Source organism: Drosophila montana, unplaced genomic scaffold (genome assembly GCF_035044405.1).
Source record: "Drosophila montana isolate Dmon_TW-CO22-7 unplaced genomic scaffold, ASM3504440v1 contig_3469_1, whole genome shotgun sequence".
In the NCBI taxonomy this organism is placed as follows: domain Eukaryota; kingdom Metazoa; phylum Arthropoda; class Insecta; order Diptera; family Drosophilidae; genus Drosophila; species Drosophila montana.
In genome coordinates, this window is record NW_026998350.1 from 322,872 (window position 1) to 337,500 (window position 14,629).

Genomic DNA, 14,629 nt, shown 5'->3' on the forward strand with positions numbered 1-14,629 from the left:
AACATCGATGCAATGTTGCTATCGATATGGCACAGGCACGATAACAACTGTGTTGCACAACGCTGTATATGTGCAAACAGCTGTTGCATATATTAATTAACGATCAATTAAATCGAATTATTAAATGTTAATTTGAATTCTATTTAAAGTGGAACATACAGATTGTAAGGATTAAGCTGCCGATGTACGTTAAAGTCGCATTGTACACCTTTGTAATACACTTCAATTAACCATCATGCAGTCTGCTCGTGTTGAGCCCGCGCACAGCCTTGCGAGTGTACATAACACCAACAAGCACTTTATGCAGCCCACACAACAGTTAAATCAACCAATCAAGTTAAATGTGTGCAGCGCGTAGACCAATTGTCGATGCTATATTTAAACATAATGTGTTGTTGGGCCAAGTCACGTGCAGCTCGGCCAGCCGCAGGCTACGCTACCTGAACACCAGCAGCAGCCATGATACCGGAGCAGCCGTTACGTCCCGCCACGCTCTTATCAAATCCATACCCGGTGGCCGAAAAACTGTGAGTGATTTCCAAGAGCTCTACGAAGCAACAAAAAAGAAATTTCAATGTAAGCCTTGCGATTATCAGGCACTCCATTTAGACTCCACTGTCAGTCTATTTGAATTCCCCTAACAAGATCAATAAAACGTTATTTGATCTCTTCATATTTTAGCCAAAAAGCTGCCCGTCGATGTGCATCCGGACGCGGTCTTTGCGTGCAATGAACTCGACCTCAGCGAGGTGCAGGTGTATGGCTTCGACTATGACTATACACTCGCCTGCTACAAGCCCATATTGGAGGACTTGCTGTACAATTTGGCCCGCGAAATGCTGGTCAAGCGTTTCAGATATCCGGAAGACATTCTAGATCTGGAATATGAGCCGAATTTTGCGGTCCGTGGTCTGCACTACGATGTGGAGAAGGGTCTGCTCGTCAAGCTGGACTCGTTTCTGCAGCTACAGCTCGGCTCCGTCTACCGCGGACGCACCAAGGTCGGCGCCGACGAGGTCCTGAAGCTCTATCACAATCGTCTGCTGCCCATTGCCTACGTGGAGGGACCCAACAATAGCTACAGGGTAGGTATTACTTTTACCCAGGCAAAGCTTGTCGATAATCTCGGATTTCTGTGCCCTCACAGCATAATACAAACTCGAAAATGGTGCAATTGGCGGATCTGTTCTCAGTGCCGGAAATGTGCCTGCTGTGCAACGTAATCGAATACTTTGAACGGAATCGCATCGATTATCATCCCGAGATTGTGTTCCATGACACGCGAACCGCAATGGGCTCCTGTCATCCCATAATGCATGCCACCGTCATGAAGGACACGGAAAAGTACATCAAACGCAATTCAAGACTTGCGCAATATTTACAGAAGCTGCAGCAAGCTGGCAAGAATCTCTTTCTGGTGACCAACAGTCCCTTTTCGTTTGTGTAAGAGAGAATCATCCTGTGGCTAGTCCGAATATAATCTTGTTTTTTTTCTTCCCCCTAATTCTAGCAACTGCGGCATGTCCTACTTGGTCGGTGCCAATTGGCGAGATTTCTTCGATGTGGTCATTGTGCAGGCGCGCAAACCGAAATTCTTTACGGATGAATCACGGCCCATACGGCTGTACGATGAGAAAACCAGTTCGCATCTATGGGATCGCGTGTTTAAGCTGGAAAAAGGCAAAATCTATTACGAGGTAGCACACTTTCCATGTATATTTGCACAGCTGTAAAACAATTAACATAACACGCAAGTCTCGCTAAAAGCGCGCCGCAGCTGTTAAATCAATTATTAGAAATGTAAATACTATATATTAGGCGATCTCAAGTTACCCCTTTAGCCAGAATCAGTCGAATAATTGGTTTTTGCATGGATAACTTTTCCAGTTTTTCCAGATATAAGTCTGCGCACACGTCTGCAAAGTTTCATCGAAGCGTATTACTCTCTATTATTTAAATTAAATAATACATTAGTCTCACATACATACATTAGTAATAATAAATAATACATAAGTCGATTGCAAGTTACTTCTATAGCCAGAATCAGTCGAATAATTAGTTTTTGCATGGATAACTCTTCCAGTTATCTGCAGCTCAAGTCTGCAAAGTCTTATCGAGGCGTATTACTCTAAATTATTTAAATTAAATAATACATTAGTCATACATCAAAGTACATTAGTCAAACAAACATACATAATAATAAATAATACATTAGGCGATCGCGGCTCAGCTCACATTCTAATTCTAATATCATATAATCTCTATTGCCAGAATCAGTCGAATAATTAGTTTTTGTATGAATAAGTTTTCTAGTTATTCTCAGCACACGTCTGCAAAGTTTCATCGAAGCGTATTACTCTATATTATTTAAATTAAATAATACATTAGTCATACATCATAATACATTAGTCATACATACATACATTAGTAATAATAAATAATACATTAGGCGATCGCGGCTCAGCTCACATTCTAATTCTAATATCATATAATCTCTTTAGCCAGAATCAGTCGAATAATTAGTTTTTGTATAGATAACTTTTCTAAATATCGAAGCGTATTACTCTATATTATTTAATTTAAATAATAATAAATAATACATTAGTCATATTTTGTAATACATTAGTCATACATGCATACATTAGTAAATATAAAATAATAAATTAGTCGACCGTAAGTCATACCATATAGCACTGTAGGCAGAATCATCATAATATATTAGTCATACATAATGATAAATAATACATTAGGCGATTACAAGTTAGGCCGCATTCTAATTCTAATATCAAACAGTTCTAAGGCCAGAATCAGTCGAATAATTAATAACTTTTGTATGGGTAACTTTTCCAACTATCGAAGCGTATTACTCTATATTATTTAAATTGAATAATAGTAAATAATACATTAGTCATACATCATAATACATTAGTCATACATACATAAATAAGTATTAACTTTTCTTACTCTATATTATTTAAATTTCCCGCCATTTACAGGGCTCGGTGCGGCAGCTGCAGGAGCTGAAAGGCTGGCGCGGGCATTCTGTGCTTTATTTTGGCGATCATCCCTACAGCGATCTGGCAGATGTGACCCTAAAGCACAGCTGGCGAACGGGCGCCATCATCAGCGAGCTGGCCGTGCGTATTTAGATCCATTTAAATCAAATTTGTGTACCAATCCTCACTGTAATTGCAGCATGAGATCAAGACGTTGAATCGCGTGGACTTCAAGATGAGCGCCAATTGGCTGCAGATGCTCACACAGCTGATCGAGGACACGCAGGACGAGGAGAGCGAGGCTGCGCAGGTCTGCCTGCGCGACTGGATGGATGAGCGTGATCAATTGCGGTGCGCTTGCAGCTAAGATAATATAAATATAATATATGATTATATGTATATTTCCCATTTGCAGCAACGCGACAAAGAACGTGTTCAACGAGCAGTTCGGCAGCGTTTTTCGCACCTATCACAATCCGACGTACTTCTCGCGGCGTCTGTTCCGCTTCGCGGACATTTACACCAGCGACATTACGAATTTGCTCAAGTTTTCGGCGGCGCACACCTTCTATCCGCGTCGCGGCGTCATGCCGCACGAATATGCCTCGCACTTTATTTAAATTAAGGAGCATATTTCAGTTAAATCAGCTCTCTCTCTCGAACGTAGTCTTAGTCTTAGTTCATGCAAGAAAAAAGTGCCAGTGTTTATTGTTGTTGTTTTTAGCTTGAATCTAGAGAATTTATAATTGATTGTTGTTAGAGCAAGTGTTGAATTTATTATTATTGTCATTTGCTCAGCGGCTCAATAAAATCGTTGTAATAGTTGACAAATATCCGCCTCGTTTCGCCGGCCAAATAATCGAGTTTTGCCCGCATCGCTTCGCGCCTCTCTTTGCTGCACTTGTATTTGCCCCAGGCCATCAGATCGAACAGGCAACCGAGCTTGGGTATGTACTCGACCGCGTTGTTGCCAATCATCGCCTCAGTTCCGGCCAGCTCGTATTCAATAATGCGCGCCAAATGGACATATTCTGTGTCGTCGAACGGTTTTCCGGCTGTCGGGGAAGATCTTAATTAATAGCAATCCTTGATAGGGAGCAGGGGAGCAAGGAAGCCAGGAGCCGGTCCACTCACCCGCTTTGGCTGTTAAGCAGGCCAGGATTAGCCGATTGGCCAAGTGCAGCCTGAGCAGATGATAGTCTAGGAGCCAATTGCTGAGCCAGTCCAAACATTTGTACGCCTCGTGACGCGCATTCGGGTTGTCACAGCTTGCGACTAGCACTAGGAAATCCTCATACCAGGGGAACTCTTGTGGTGTCTGGCACACTGTGCAGCAAATTAGCGGCTGTTCGGATTCCAGGCACCACCAGTTGGGCTCCTTCAGCTGGGCGGGCACAAAGATCTGCTCGCAGTGCTCGCAGCGATAGCGATGAAAAGCAAACTGGCGAGAAAGCAGAAAAGAGAGATAAGAAAAAGAGAATGTGACTGGAATTGGGTGACCCACGTAATCTTGATCGGGCTCGGCGCGAACACACTTGCTGCAGCTGCACTGGAACTTGAACACCTGCTGCAGCTGCTCCTGGCGCTTGGCCAAGCTGCACGTCTTGTAGTTCAGTGTGTAGCAATTGAAGATCTCCTCGCCCGGCTCAATGTTCCGCGCCGCATAGCTGCTCACCGAGCGGCCATCGTACCAGCTGCGCAGGCTCGGCTCACAGGCATGATTGCACATTCCATAATACGGCAAATTTAGCGACTTGATCAGCGTCGTCCTGTCCAACTTGTGCAGGCAGCCCAAGCGCAAATGGTATGGTGCGCGCCAGAGCTGCGGCTGCAGCAGCACAAATTCATTGACGCCCAGGTAGCGGGGCAAAATGGCATCGCCCACATGGGCATTTTTATGCAATTGACTGGCCGAGCGCACGATCAGCGCGGCCAGCAACAAATGCCAATCCTCGGCGGAGGCAGCTGTGCTGGCGAGCAGCTGCTCATAGAAATTGGTGCACTGATGTAGATAAACCTGCAGCAGGTTGGCGGATAACACGCAATACATCAGCTGCGATGTGTCCTCCTTGTCCAGATGGTGCATCATGCACAGCGTCTGCACATGCTGCGGTGCACTTGGCCAATGGTGCTCGGCGGCGGCGATGGACATAAGCGATTGCCACAGCTCTGTTGCAGTCGAGCCGCCGTTGCGCAGCTGCGGCAGCCACTGTGGCACATAGGTAAGCACTAGGCGCAGGGCCAAATGGGAAGGCCCACACATGTGCAGCAAATCCCTGCGATATGCCGCACACTCGTAGCCGTGGATGGACGCCTGCAGCTGGCGACAACGGCGCGAACAGTAGACCACACGCTGATGGCACCGCGTACAGGGTATGGGCGCGCACATCAGATTCGCAGCGCATTGCTGGCAAATCAGACGCCTCTCGATCGGCACAAAGCATTCGGCCTGCTCGGTGAATATAAGCTCGCCCTGCTTAATGCGCTGCGAGGCTACCATGTAGCGTCCCCTTGAGCCGGCGTCTGTTAAGCTGCAATTGGCGAATAGATTAATTTGATTAAATAGACTAAAATCCAACCATTTACATATCTGTATTGTTGCTCCCCACTTTGTCCAGCTTCGATTCCTCCATCTCCTCCACTTGCGGTTTGCTTTGCAGCAGCTGCTTCAGCTCCTGCTGCATCTGCTCCAATTGCTGTGCAAAGCTGGCATTTAGCTCCAGCTGCTCCAGGCGGGCGACGTGCTCGCCCAGCTTCTGGGCATCGCCCATCTTCCAGGCACAGTAGGCCTGCCGCATGATTAGCTTGTGCTGCATCTTCTTCGGATACCCAAACTCCAGAGCACACTCACAATCATCATAGGCCTGCTCGTAGTAGCCAAAGTCCTGCAGTGCCATGGCGCGATTGGCAAATCCCAAACACAGCTCCTCGTTGGCATTCTCCGCCTCGAGAATTGCCTGCGTATAGAGGCGACTGGCGCTGAGCAAACATTCCGCCAAGTCGCTGCCACTTTTCTCCGATTTACTTTTGTAGACCTCGTTGCCCTGCTCCCGCAGCGAGCGCGACTGCTTGGCGCAAATCTCCACATTGCTCGGCTCGTCCAGATGCTGCAGCAGTTCTTCGGTCAGTTCCTTAAAACGTTGACGTATCGCTGCAGGCAGCGCGTGCAAAACTTTGATTGTTTCTAGTTCGTTTTGGTAAGTTTCGGTAAAAGCAATTAACTTATTTTGTTCAGCGAAAACTGTTGCCAAAGCAAACATAATTATATATTTTGTATATTAATTTAGTGTTTTAGAAGAATATTCGCCTGTTCCGCAACTAAGTTTCCTCTGCTTTTTAAATTGTGAGGCTGGAGATGCGCCAAAAGCTCAAAGTATCGATAAATATCGTGAATGATGGAAATCGGCTGCGTGGTTATTGAGGCTATATTCAACAAGCCCAAAAGCTGCAGCTGCTGCTGAGGTTGCTTGAGATGTTGTAGAAGTAAAGTACTCTTCATTTACTCAGAGCTGTGTGCCATTCTTTAATGTTCTTTTAGGCATTTAGGCTCTCGGCAACACGCCTCTGTACACAAATACGTTCGCAAGTCTACAAATGCAAGAGCCGATTGCATACATCATTTGTAACGGCTGCAGTTGTTATTGCCGGCTTTTTACATTGGCCAGTGCTGCCTATCAACAGTTGCCAACTATCGATACTTATCAAAACAAACAGCTGTTCCGGCTATGTTATTGCACTGTTATCGGTAATTTGTTTTTTTTTTTCGATGGCAAAACATAAAAACGCAAATTAATTATAATTTAAAAGTTAGATAAATTTAAACAATGGATTTGCAACAACTGGAAGAGGAAGCGCGCCAAGCAGCGCTCAAGGACATACAAAACATGCTGCAGCGTCCTGGGCAGCTGGAGAAAGTGGAGCAGTATCGTCATCGGATCGCACGGAAAAAGGCATCCGTGGAGGCGTTGCTGAAGACGGGCATGCAGAACCAGCTGGAGGGCGTGCGTGTCGGCTTGAAACAGCTGGTGACGTGCATGCAGGATGTGCGCGAGGTGCGCCGTCGCATGGTCGAGGTGGAGCGCCTGCTGGTGGGCGTGCCCGAAATATACGATGCACTGGAGGTGGTGCGCGAGGAGAACACAAAGCACTCGCAATACGCGACGGCCATGGAGAACCTTAAGCACATTTTCAATGTGGATGCCAGCGTCCAAAAGACAATGGCCCTGATCGACGAGGACAAGTTGCTGAATGCGCATCAGTGCCTGGCGGATCTGGAGAACTCGCGCGACGATCTGCTCTACGAGCTGCACAAACAGCCCAAGCAGCATGCCTCCGACAAGATAACGCTCAAGCGGCACTTCGAGAAGGTCGATCAGGTCTCGCAGGCGCTGGAAAAGAAACTCCGGCTCATCATCAGCCGCACGCTGAACACCGTGCGAAAGAAGCCCACGGTCATTGTGACGGCGCTGCGCATCATCGAGCGCGAGGAGAAGAACGATCAGTTTGCCCTGCAGCAGCAGAAGGTCACGAATTTCCTGCCGCCAGGCCGGCCTAAGGCGTGGCGCAAAATGATTATGGACGTGCTGCAGGCGGCTGTCATAACGCGCATCGAGGGCTCCAAGCTGGAGGAGCGGGCGGACAACAAGTTGTGGCTGGTGCGAGATTTGGAGATCTTGCGTCAGATCATACTGGAGGACTTGCGTGTGGTCAAGTCGCTGTGCGTGCCCTGCTTTCCGCCCCACTACGACATCTTCAACGAGTATGTCCGCTTCTATCACGAGGGCCTCTCCAGCTACGTGAGTAACCTGCTCCACCTGCTTCTGCTTTAACTAAACACTTCTCTCTTTTTTTTTCCGGCCACCTGAAGCTGGACAACATTGTGAAGTCGGGCCTGCAGGGCAACGAGTACGTCTCGATGTTGGCCTGGGTTATGCACACCTATCCCGGCGCCGATCTGATGTCGCATGCGGATCTCAATGTGGATGTGCTTAAGCTCTCGCGGCCACTGCTGCATCCGGAGCACCTGAAATCACTGGAGGATGAGTATCTGCAGAATATGGAGCGCAACTATCAGGATTGGATGAAGAAGACCGTCGACTCGGAGAAGCAGGAATGGTACTCCGAAATGCTGCCCGATCAGCGGGATCATTATTACAACAGTGCCGGCCCCGTGATCATATTCGAGATGATCGATCAGCATCTCCAAGTGACCAACACCATACACCAAGAGCTCACGTTTAAGGCCCTGGTGCTCAGCATACAGCAGGTGGAGCTGTTTGGCCAAACGTATCTGAAGAATGTCATCGAGCTGAAGGAGCATCATTTCCGCAATCGCGACCAGATCAAATACTTTACGCACTATATCATAACCATTGTGAACAATAGCCAGAACGTCGTGGAGATGGCGCAACAGATGAAGCATCTGTTTTGGCCCAAATCCCGAACGGAACACTATGAGGACTTTGAGAAGCTGTTGGCCACATTCCAGCGCATACGCGCACATGCCGCCAACTATTTGCTGGAGGAGGCCTTCCTGGACATGGAATGCCATTTCAATGATCTGTTCACGGTCAAGTGGCTCGGCAGCAGCATTGCCGTGGACACGATCTGTGTGACACTGGATGATTACTTTCAGGACTATAATCATCTGTTGCCCGCCAACTTTGAGATGGTCATCAATGAGGCCCAAAAGCTGCTGGCCAAGCGCTACATTCGAGCGCTGCTCTCCAAGCGGCTGTCCAAGACGCGCAGCGAATGCGATGCGATTACCCGCAAAATCAATCTGGAGGCGAAGCGCATTAAACAGTTCTTTGAGAAAATTGCGCCCAAGATTTCGCTCAGCGATTCGCCGCTGGATTTGATAACCACGCTGTCGGCGCTCCTTGTCGCCGATATTGAATTGCTCGCCTTGGATTTGCATACGCTGCTGGGGAGCTATCCGTCGCTGAGCGAGGATCATCTGGTGCGTCTCTTCTACATACGCAACGATGTGAAGGCGGCCGAGGTGCGCGAGAAGGTGCAGGATGCGATGAAGTCCAAGAAGGCAATGGTCAGCATTGCCAAGCAGGATTGCATCTTCAAGGAGATCGTGTTCAGCGACAAGCTGTGGTAAAACAACAGCAACTACTTATAAAAATCTGCTACGCATACTCAGTATAAGACATTCTACTTATAAAACTAGCCAACTCCCTCCCCCCGCCCCATACACATAGCTGCGGTAAAACAACAGCAACTACTTATAAACATCTGCTACGCATACTCAGTATAAGACATTCTACTTATAAAACTAGCCAACACCCCCCCCCCCCCTCCTTCCACACACACATACACACTCACAGCGCAACAGCTCATTCATCTGCCGGTCAGCTGTCGCACGCCTTGGCGCGCTTTCGCTGGGAGCTTTCGTGCGCGGTGAAAGCTCTCAGCATATGCAGAGGCGTAGCTGAAACTTTGCCTCAGCCATGTGTAGCTTGGGTGGGGCGGCATGGTACGCCACTGGCGCAGCATAAGCATTGTGGAGCAGCACGTTTCCATATGATTTTCAGTTTTGTTTGTGTCTGTGTCCACGGCAGACCGCAGCAGTAGCAACAATATTTTATAATCATTTTTATGTGTGTTTCAAGTGCAGTGAATTAATAAAATTATTATTATCATAATTAATAGTAATAAAATAAACCAAAAACAATTATTTTCGGTAAGTGAGACAAGGCTGGGCAGAGCACAGGCAGTGGAGTTAACGGAGCTTTTAATGCCGCTACATACATGCATGCACAAGCATGCTTATATATGTGTATATGTGTATATATACACATGTGCAAAACGTGTGCAGTGCTGTGTTTTGTTATAATTTTATGCATTGCGCTTGAACCTTGAAAAGTTTTTGGTCATTTTGTCAAATGTACAAATAAAATCAATGCTACGTTCTCTTTCTGGCAACAGGAGTCATACGACGCTGTGTGCAGTAAGTTGGCATTGTATAAGCGAGCTGCTGTATTGGTGCCGCTGGGGTTGCTAACTAGAAAACTGGCTGGTCCAGGCTGGCCAAGCAAACTGCATGGCTAACAAATTGTCGTATGTACCGTTTACCCAGTGAACACGCTCATCCCACTCCATTGGCTATTAATAAATACAGAACTGAACTCTTTGTGTGCGTGTATCGGTCCGTCTGTCTATCTGTGTGATTGCGCGCGCTCTCATTCTCGCTTTAAGCGAGTCCCGTTATCAGAACTTGACGCGCTGCGCGCGTTTCTTTTTATCAGCAAACACCGTTACGAATTGCATTTAAATGCAAATAATTTGTTTCAGCTGTTTTCTAATGCAATTTGTCAACGCGCCACCTGTAGTCTGTTTTTATTTTGTATTTTCTCAAGTGCTCTTTCCATGTGACTAATACTATTGCAAAACCAGCTGCATAAGCAAGTGAGCAGACGGAATTCGCGTTAAACGGCGTTTGTGTCTGCGCACGTGTCTGCGCTGCAATAGCCCCCTCCCTAACCCTCCCCCACATACGCAAAAACACACACAAAACAGAAATACAAAACAACAAGAACATATACAATTACCGCTATGCCGGCTATTCATTATAATTCACGCAGAGGGTATTATGGATTCGTGAGGATGTTTGTAACGCCTGTTTAACATTATTCCAAATAATGTTTTTCTCTGCTAATCACGTGTTCGTGTGAATATATGTATGTATATATATATACATATGTATATATATTTCGATGCCGTTAGTTGGCTTTTTGAAAATACTTTTATACCCTCTTTTTTTATAATCTATCCAAATGTAGTTTAATGTCTTTGTTCAGATTCCAAATTTATTGAAATTAGCTTTTCATTTCTATTGTTGCCTTTTGATTGAGTATAATTCTAAATTAATTGACAAATGTTACGAAATTCCAAATTTTAAATGTTTTTGAAGATTTACTAAAGAAAAAAAATAGGTTAATAATTTTAATCTCTTATAATATACCAAAAATATAAAATTACATACAAAGTTCTTTTAAGAATTCGCTTTTCGCTGTCAGAAATTGAAGAAAAACTTTCTTTAATGCTTAAAATAATTAATGTTTGCGATTTATTTTGATATTTGAGAATGTTTTCTATACGTTCAATGTAGAATCGCGTAGACTAGCGGAGATCTTTTTATCACACATAGATACATACATACATACATACATATACGTATGTTAGGCCGAACTGCATACCCTGCATATTTTTGAGCGAGCGACGTTCTCACGGTCGCCGTTTGGCTTTTGGCCGATCTTATTTCATGTGCAGACATCTCTACATTCAAAACTGTTTGTTCTGAATGACTGACTGATAGCAAATGATTGAATATCTGATTGACTGAATGATTGATTGACTTGTTGTTCATTGGTTAAATGAATGACTGACTGACTGAATGTAAGATTGTCTGGCTGATTGCCAGATTGACTGAATGATGAGAGAATAATTGACTAACTTGTTGACTGAATGACTGACATACTGATTGACTGGATGACTGAAATGTATGATTATCTGACTGATTGACAGATTTATTGACTAACTAAATGACTGACTGCCTGATTGACTAGATGACTGAATGTAAAATTGACTGACTGATTGATAGATTGACTGAATGATGACTGATTCATTGACTAGCTAGTTGACTGAATGACTCACTGACTGATTGTCTGGATGACTGAATGTTTGATTGTCTGAGTGATTGGTAGGTTGTCTGAATGATAACTGATCATTTGACTAACTAAATGATTGACTGTACTGATTGACTGGATGACTGACTGTACGAATGTCCGACTGATTGATGGATAATAACGAATAACGACTGATTAATTGACTAACTAGTTGACTGAATGATTTTCATACCAAATGACTTACTTACTGGCTAGTTGATTGACTAACTGATTGACTGATTGATGATAAATGCACTGCCCGAACCAGACGAGCTAGGAAGATGGGGTTTTGACAAACTTGCTGGGTGGTATATTTAGATCAACTGGTGCTTCAGTTAAGGCCCGATACACCCGGTTAGGAAGCTTACGAGCAGTCGGATTGAGTTAAATTTGATTATATCCCATTCGATTAGATTAGGCGAGCACTTTAATAATCTCATTTAGCTGCAATAAATCACAATCATTCACATGCTGATTGTTAGCCCTGCCCCTCTAGTTTACTTGAGACCCGTTATCATCTCTCCCAATCCATTCTTTTTTTGCAGCCGTAGAGGATCTGGATAGTACGTACCATGAGCAAAACGCATCGGGATCATAAGATCGTTATTATCGGCGCCGGAGCATCGGGTGTTGCGTGCGCCACCAAGCTGCTGGAATATGGCTTCCAGAATGTGCTGATCGTTGAGGCCGAGTCGCGTCTGGGCGGTCGCATACACACGATACCCTTTGGCGAGAATGTGATCGATCTGGGCGCCCAATGGTGCCACGGCGAGCAGGACAACATTGTCTACGAGCTGGCCAGCCAGCACCAGCTGCTCGAGTCCACGGGACCCGTCTACGAGAACTATCAGTGTGTGCGCAGCAATCGCGAGGTGCTGCCGGACAACATCGCCAGTCGGCTGAAGGCGATTGTCGGAGATTCGCTGGTCACACGGCAGCTGGAGCTGCAGCACTGCAGCGGCTCCCTGGGCAGCTATTTGTCCAGCAAGTTCTACGAGATGCTGCGCCGGCCGGAGAACGCCGACATTGATCCGATCATTGCGGGCGAATTCTTTGACAATTATCAGAAGTTCGAGAATTCGGTGGAGGCATCCGACACCCTCGAGGAGGTGTCGGGACGTGGCTATCTGGACTATTGGGAGTGCGAGGGCGACATTCTGCTCAACTGGAAGGACAAGGGCTTTGTCGAGCTGTTGCGTCTCCTCACGCGCAGTCGGGAGCTGCAGACAAGCTCGGATCTGGGCATACTCGAGCAGCGGGTGCTCTTCAATCGGCGCGTCACCAAAATCAATTGGAATCGCAACGATGCTCGGGTCGAGCTGCAGCTGAACAATGGCGAATCCTGCCTGGCAGATCATGTGATAGTCACCGTTTCGCTGGGCGTGCTCAAGGAGCAGCATTTGCAGCTGTTCGAGCCGCAGCTGCCGGTGGCCAAGCAGCGGGCTATCCAGGGATTGGCCTTTGGCACCGTCAACAAGCTGTTTGTCGAGTTCCCCGAGGCCTTTTGGCCCGACGATTGGACGGGCTTTACGCTGCTGTGGCGTCAACAGGATCTGGCCGATATACGCAATACATCGCTCGCCTGGCTAGAGGATGTCTTTGGCTTCTATCGCGTCAGCTATCAGCCACGCGTCCTGGCCGGCTGGATCATAAATGCCAATGGCCGGCACATGGAGTCACTGCAGCCGGCCGAGATTCTCGCCGGCTGCATGTATCTCTTCCGGCGCTTCCTGCACTGGCACATACCCGAGCCGCTCAGCTTTCGCAGCTCCGCCTGGTATACAAATCCGCATTTCCGTGGCTCCTACTCCTTTCGCTCCATGGACACGGAACGCCTCGGTACCGGCGCCAGCGATCTGGCCCAGCCATTGACGGTGGTTGCCATGACGCCGCCGTCGCCGGGACGCAGCAAAATGCTGGTGCCACCGCAGAGCCGCTGTGACAAGCCAATTGTCCAGTTCGCCGGCGAGGCCAGCAGCGAACATTACTACTCAACGGTTCACGGTGCTGTCGAGGCCGGTTGGCGCGAGGCCAAGCGATTGGCGGACTTTTATGGCCTCAGCGTGGCGCCGGCCAAGTCGCAGCTATAACATCAGGAGTCGGCGCGAGCCTATTTTGTAAGTAATTGTGCAATGGATTATGGATAAAATTAAAAAGTATAACAAAATAGCTCAGGTCTTCCTAGGATCTGCTTACAATCAATCAATCAATCAATCAATCCTGATTAGGTATTCAAATATATAGCATAGAATGCTACCATGTGCTATTTACCATACCTAAATCGTATACCTACCTAACTATAAAACATTTTGACTTGATTGACCGCCTGATCAATCAATCAATCCTGATTAGGTATACAAATATATAGCATAGAATGCTACCATGTGCTATTTACCACACCTAAATCGTATATCTACCCAACTATAAAACATTTTGACTTGATTGACCGCCTGATCAATCAATCAATCCTGATTAGGTATACAAATATATAGCATAGAATGCTACCATGTGCTATTTACCACACCTAAATCGTATATCTACCCAACTATAAAACATTTTGACTTGATTGGTCAGGTCTTCTTAGGATCTGCTTACAATCAATCAATCAATCAATCAATCCTGATCGATATACAAGTATGTAGCATAGAAAGCTACTTTGTGCTACTTACCATACATAATTCTTATGTCCATCTCATTCATTTTGTCTTAACTGACCGTCTGATTTCTCAGGTCTTCTTAGGATCTACTTACAATCAATCAATCAATCAATCCTGAATAGAAAAAGCTACTATGTTGTATTTACCATACATATATCCATCTAACCATGAAACATTTTGTCTTAACTGACCACCTGATTGTCTGACTGATTGACTGACTGACTGGCTGACAGATTGATTGACTGACTTACTAATTGGCGATCAACGCAGCGCTATGAAGCTGCATTATTCATAGAAG

General features: G+C 46.1%; 4 protein-coding genes across 6 annotated transcripts; 3 read left to right on the top strand and 1 right to left on the bottom strand.

Annotated features, from left to right (window-relative positions):
* Positions 1–151: 151 nt before the first annotated feature.
* On the top strand, positions 152–3,827 carry Nt5c (5' nucleotidase C). 2 transcript variants are annotated; one of them, XM_064691897.1, is made up of 7 exons: positions 152–576; positions 682–1,085; positions 1,148–1,443; positions 1,511–1,697; positions 2,997–3,137; positions 3,196–3,347; positions 3,412–3,827. In XM_064691897.1, exons 1-7 carry the CDS (start codon positions 342–344, stop codon positions 3,614–3,616), a joined length of 1,620 nt encoding a protein of 539 aa, XP_064547967.1. In that variant the 5' UTR covers positions 152–341; the 3' UTR covers positions 3,617–3,827. The 2 variants fall into 2 exon arrangements, with proteins under 2 accessions (XP_064547967.1, XP_064547968.1); XM_064691898.1 differs by having other exon boundaries at positions 407–527.
* On the bottom strand, positions 3,672–6,342 carry Smyd4-1 (SET and MYND domain containing, class 4, member 1). Its single transcript, XM_064691896.1, has 4 exons — positions 5,583–6,342; positions 4,501–5,527; positions 4,131–4,437; positions 3,672–4,051 (listed from the first exon to the last, which is right to left on the bottom strand). The coding sequence occupies exons 1-4, from the start codon at positions 6,254–6,256 to the stop codon at positions 3,783–3,785; spliced, it is 2,277 nt and encodes a 758-aa protein (XP_064547966.1). The 5' UTR covers positions 6,257–6,342; the 3' UTR covers positions 3,672–3,782.
* A 427-nt stretch (positions 6,343–6,769) lies between these two features.
* On the top strand, positions 6,770–9,187 carry Sec6 (Exocyst complex component Sec6). The gene is made up of 2 exons (XM_064691947.1): positions 6,770–7,792; positions 7,864–9,187. Exons 1-2 carry the CDS (start codon positions 6,821–6,823, stop codon positions 9,106–9,108), a joined length of 2,217 nt encoding a protein of 738 aa, XP_064548017.1. The 5' UTR covers positions 6,770–6,820; the 3' UTR covers positions 9,109–9,187.
* A 108-nt stretch (positions 9,188–9,295) lies between these two features.
* LOC135435061 (spermine oxidase-like) lies at positions 9,296–13,791 on the top strand. Of its 2 annotated transcripts, none has more exons than XM_064691955.1 (2): positions 9,296–9,690; positions 12,220–13,791. In XM_064691955.1, exon 2 carries the CDS (start codon positions 12,247–12,249, stop codon positions 13,762–13,764), a length of 1,518 nt encoding a protein of 505 aa, XP_064548025.1. In that variant the 5' UTR covers positions 9,296–9,690; positions 12,220–12,246; the 3' UTR covers positions 13,765–13,791. The 2 variants fall into 2 exon arrangements, with proteins under 2 accessions (XP_064548025.1, XP_064548026.1); XM_064691956.1 differs by lacking the exon at positions 9,296–9,690 and adding an exon at positions 10,803–10,942.
* Positions 13,792–14,629: the final 838 nt, after the last annotated feature.

What these genes read in the sequence shown, in the direction of transcription:
- LOC135435061 (XM_064691955.1), top strand. Translation starts at nt 12,247, where the DNA reads ATGAGCAAAACGCATCGGGATCATAAGATCGTTATTATCGGCGCCGGA.
- Sec6 (XM_064691947.1), top strand. Translation starts at nt 6,821, where the DNA reads ATGGATTTGCAACAACTGGAAGAGGAAGCGCGCCAAGCAGCGCTCAAG. An exon ending in ACGAGGGCCTCTCCAGCTAC is followed by an intron (nt 7,793 to 7,863) that starts GTGAGTAACCTG and finishes GGCCACCTGAAG; the next exon opens with CTGGACAACATTGTGAAGTC.
- Nt5c (XM_064691897.1), top strand. Translation starts at nt 342, where the DNA reads ATGTGTGCAGCGCGTAGACCAATTGTCGATGCTATATTTAAACATAAT. An exon ending in AAGGCAAAATCTATTACGAG is followed by an intron (nt 1,698 to 2,996) that starts GTAGCACACTTT and finishes CGCCATTTACAG; the next exon opens with GGCTCGGTGCGGCAGCTGCA. An exon ending in CCATCATCAGCGAGCTGGCC is followed by an intron (nt 3,138 to 3,195) that starts GTGCGTATTTAG and finishes CTGTAATTGCAG; the next exon opens with CATGAGATCAAGACGTTGAA.
- Smyd4-1 (XM_064691896.1), bottom strand. Translation starts at nt 6,256, where the DNA reads ATGTTTGCTTTGGCAACAGTTTTCGCTGAACAAAATAAGTTAATTGCT. An exon ending in CCGAGCCCGATCAAGATTAC is followed by an intron (nt 4,438 to 4,500) that starts GTGGGTCACCCA and finishes CTTTCTCGCCAG; the next exon opens with TTTGCTTTTCATCGCTATCG. An exon ending in CTGCTTAACAGCCAAAGCGG is followed by an intron (nt 4,052 to 4,130) that starts GTGAGTGGACCG and finishes CTTCCCCGACAG; the next exon opens with CCGGAAAACCGTTCGACGAC.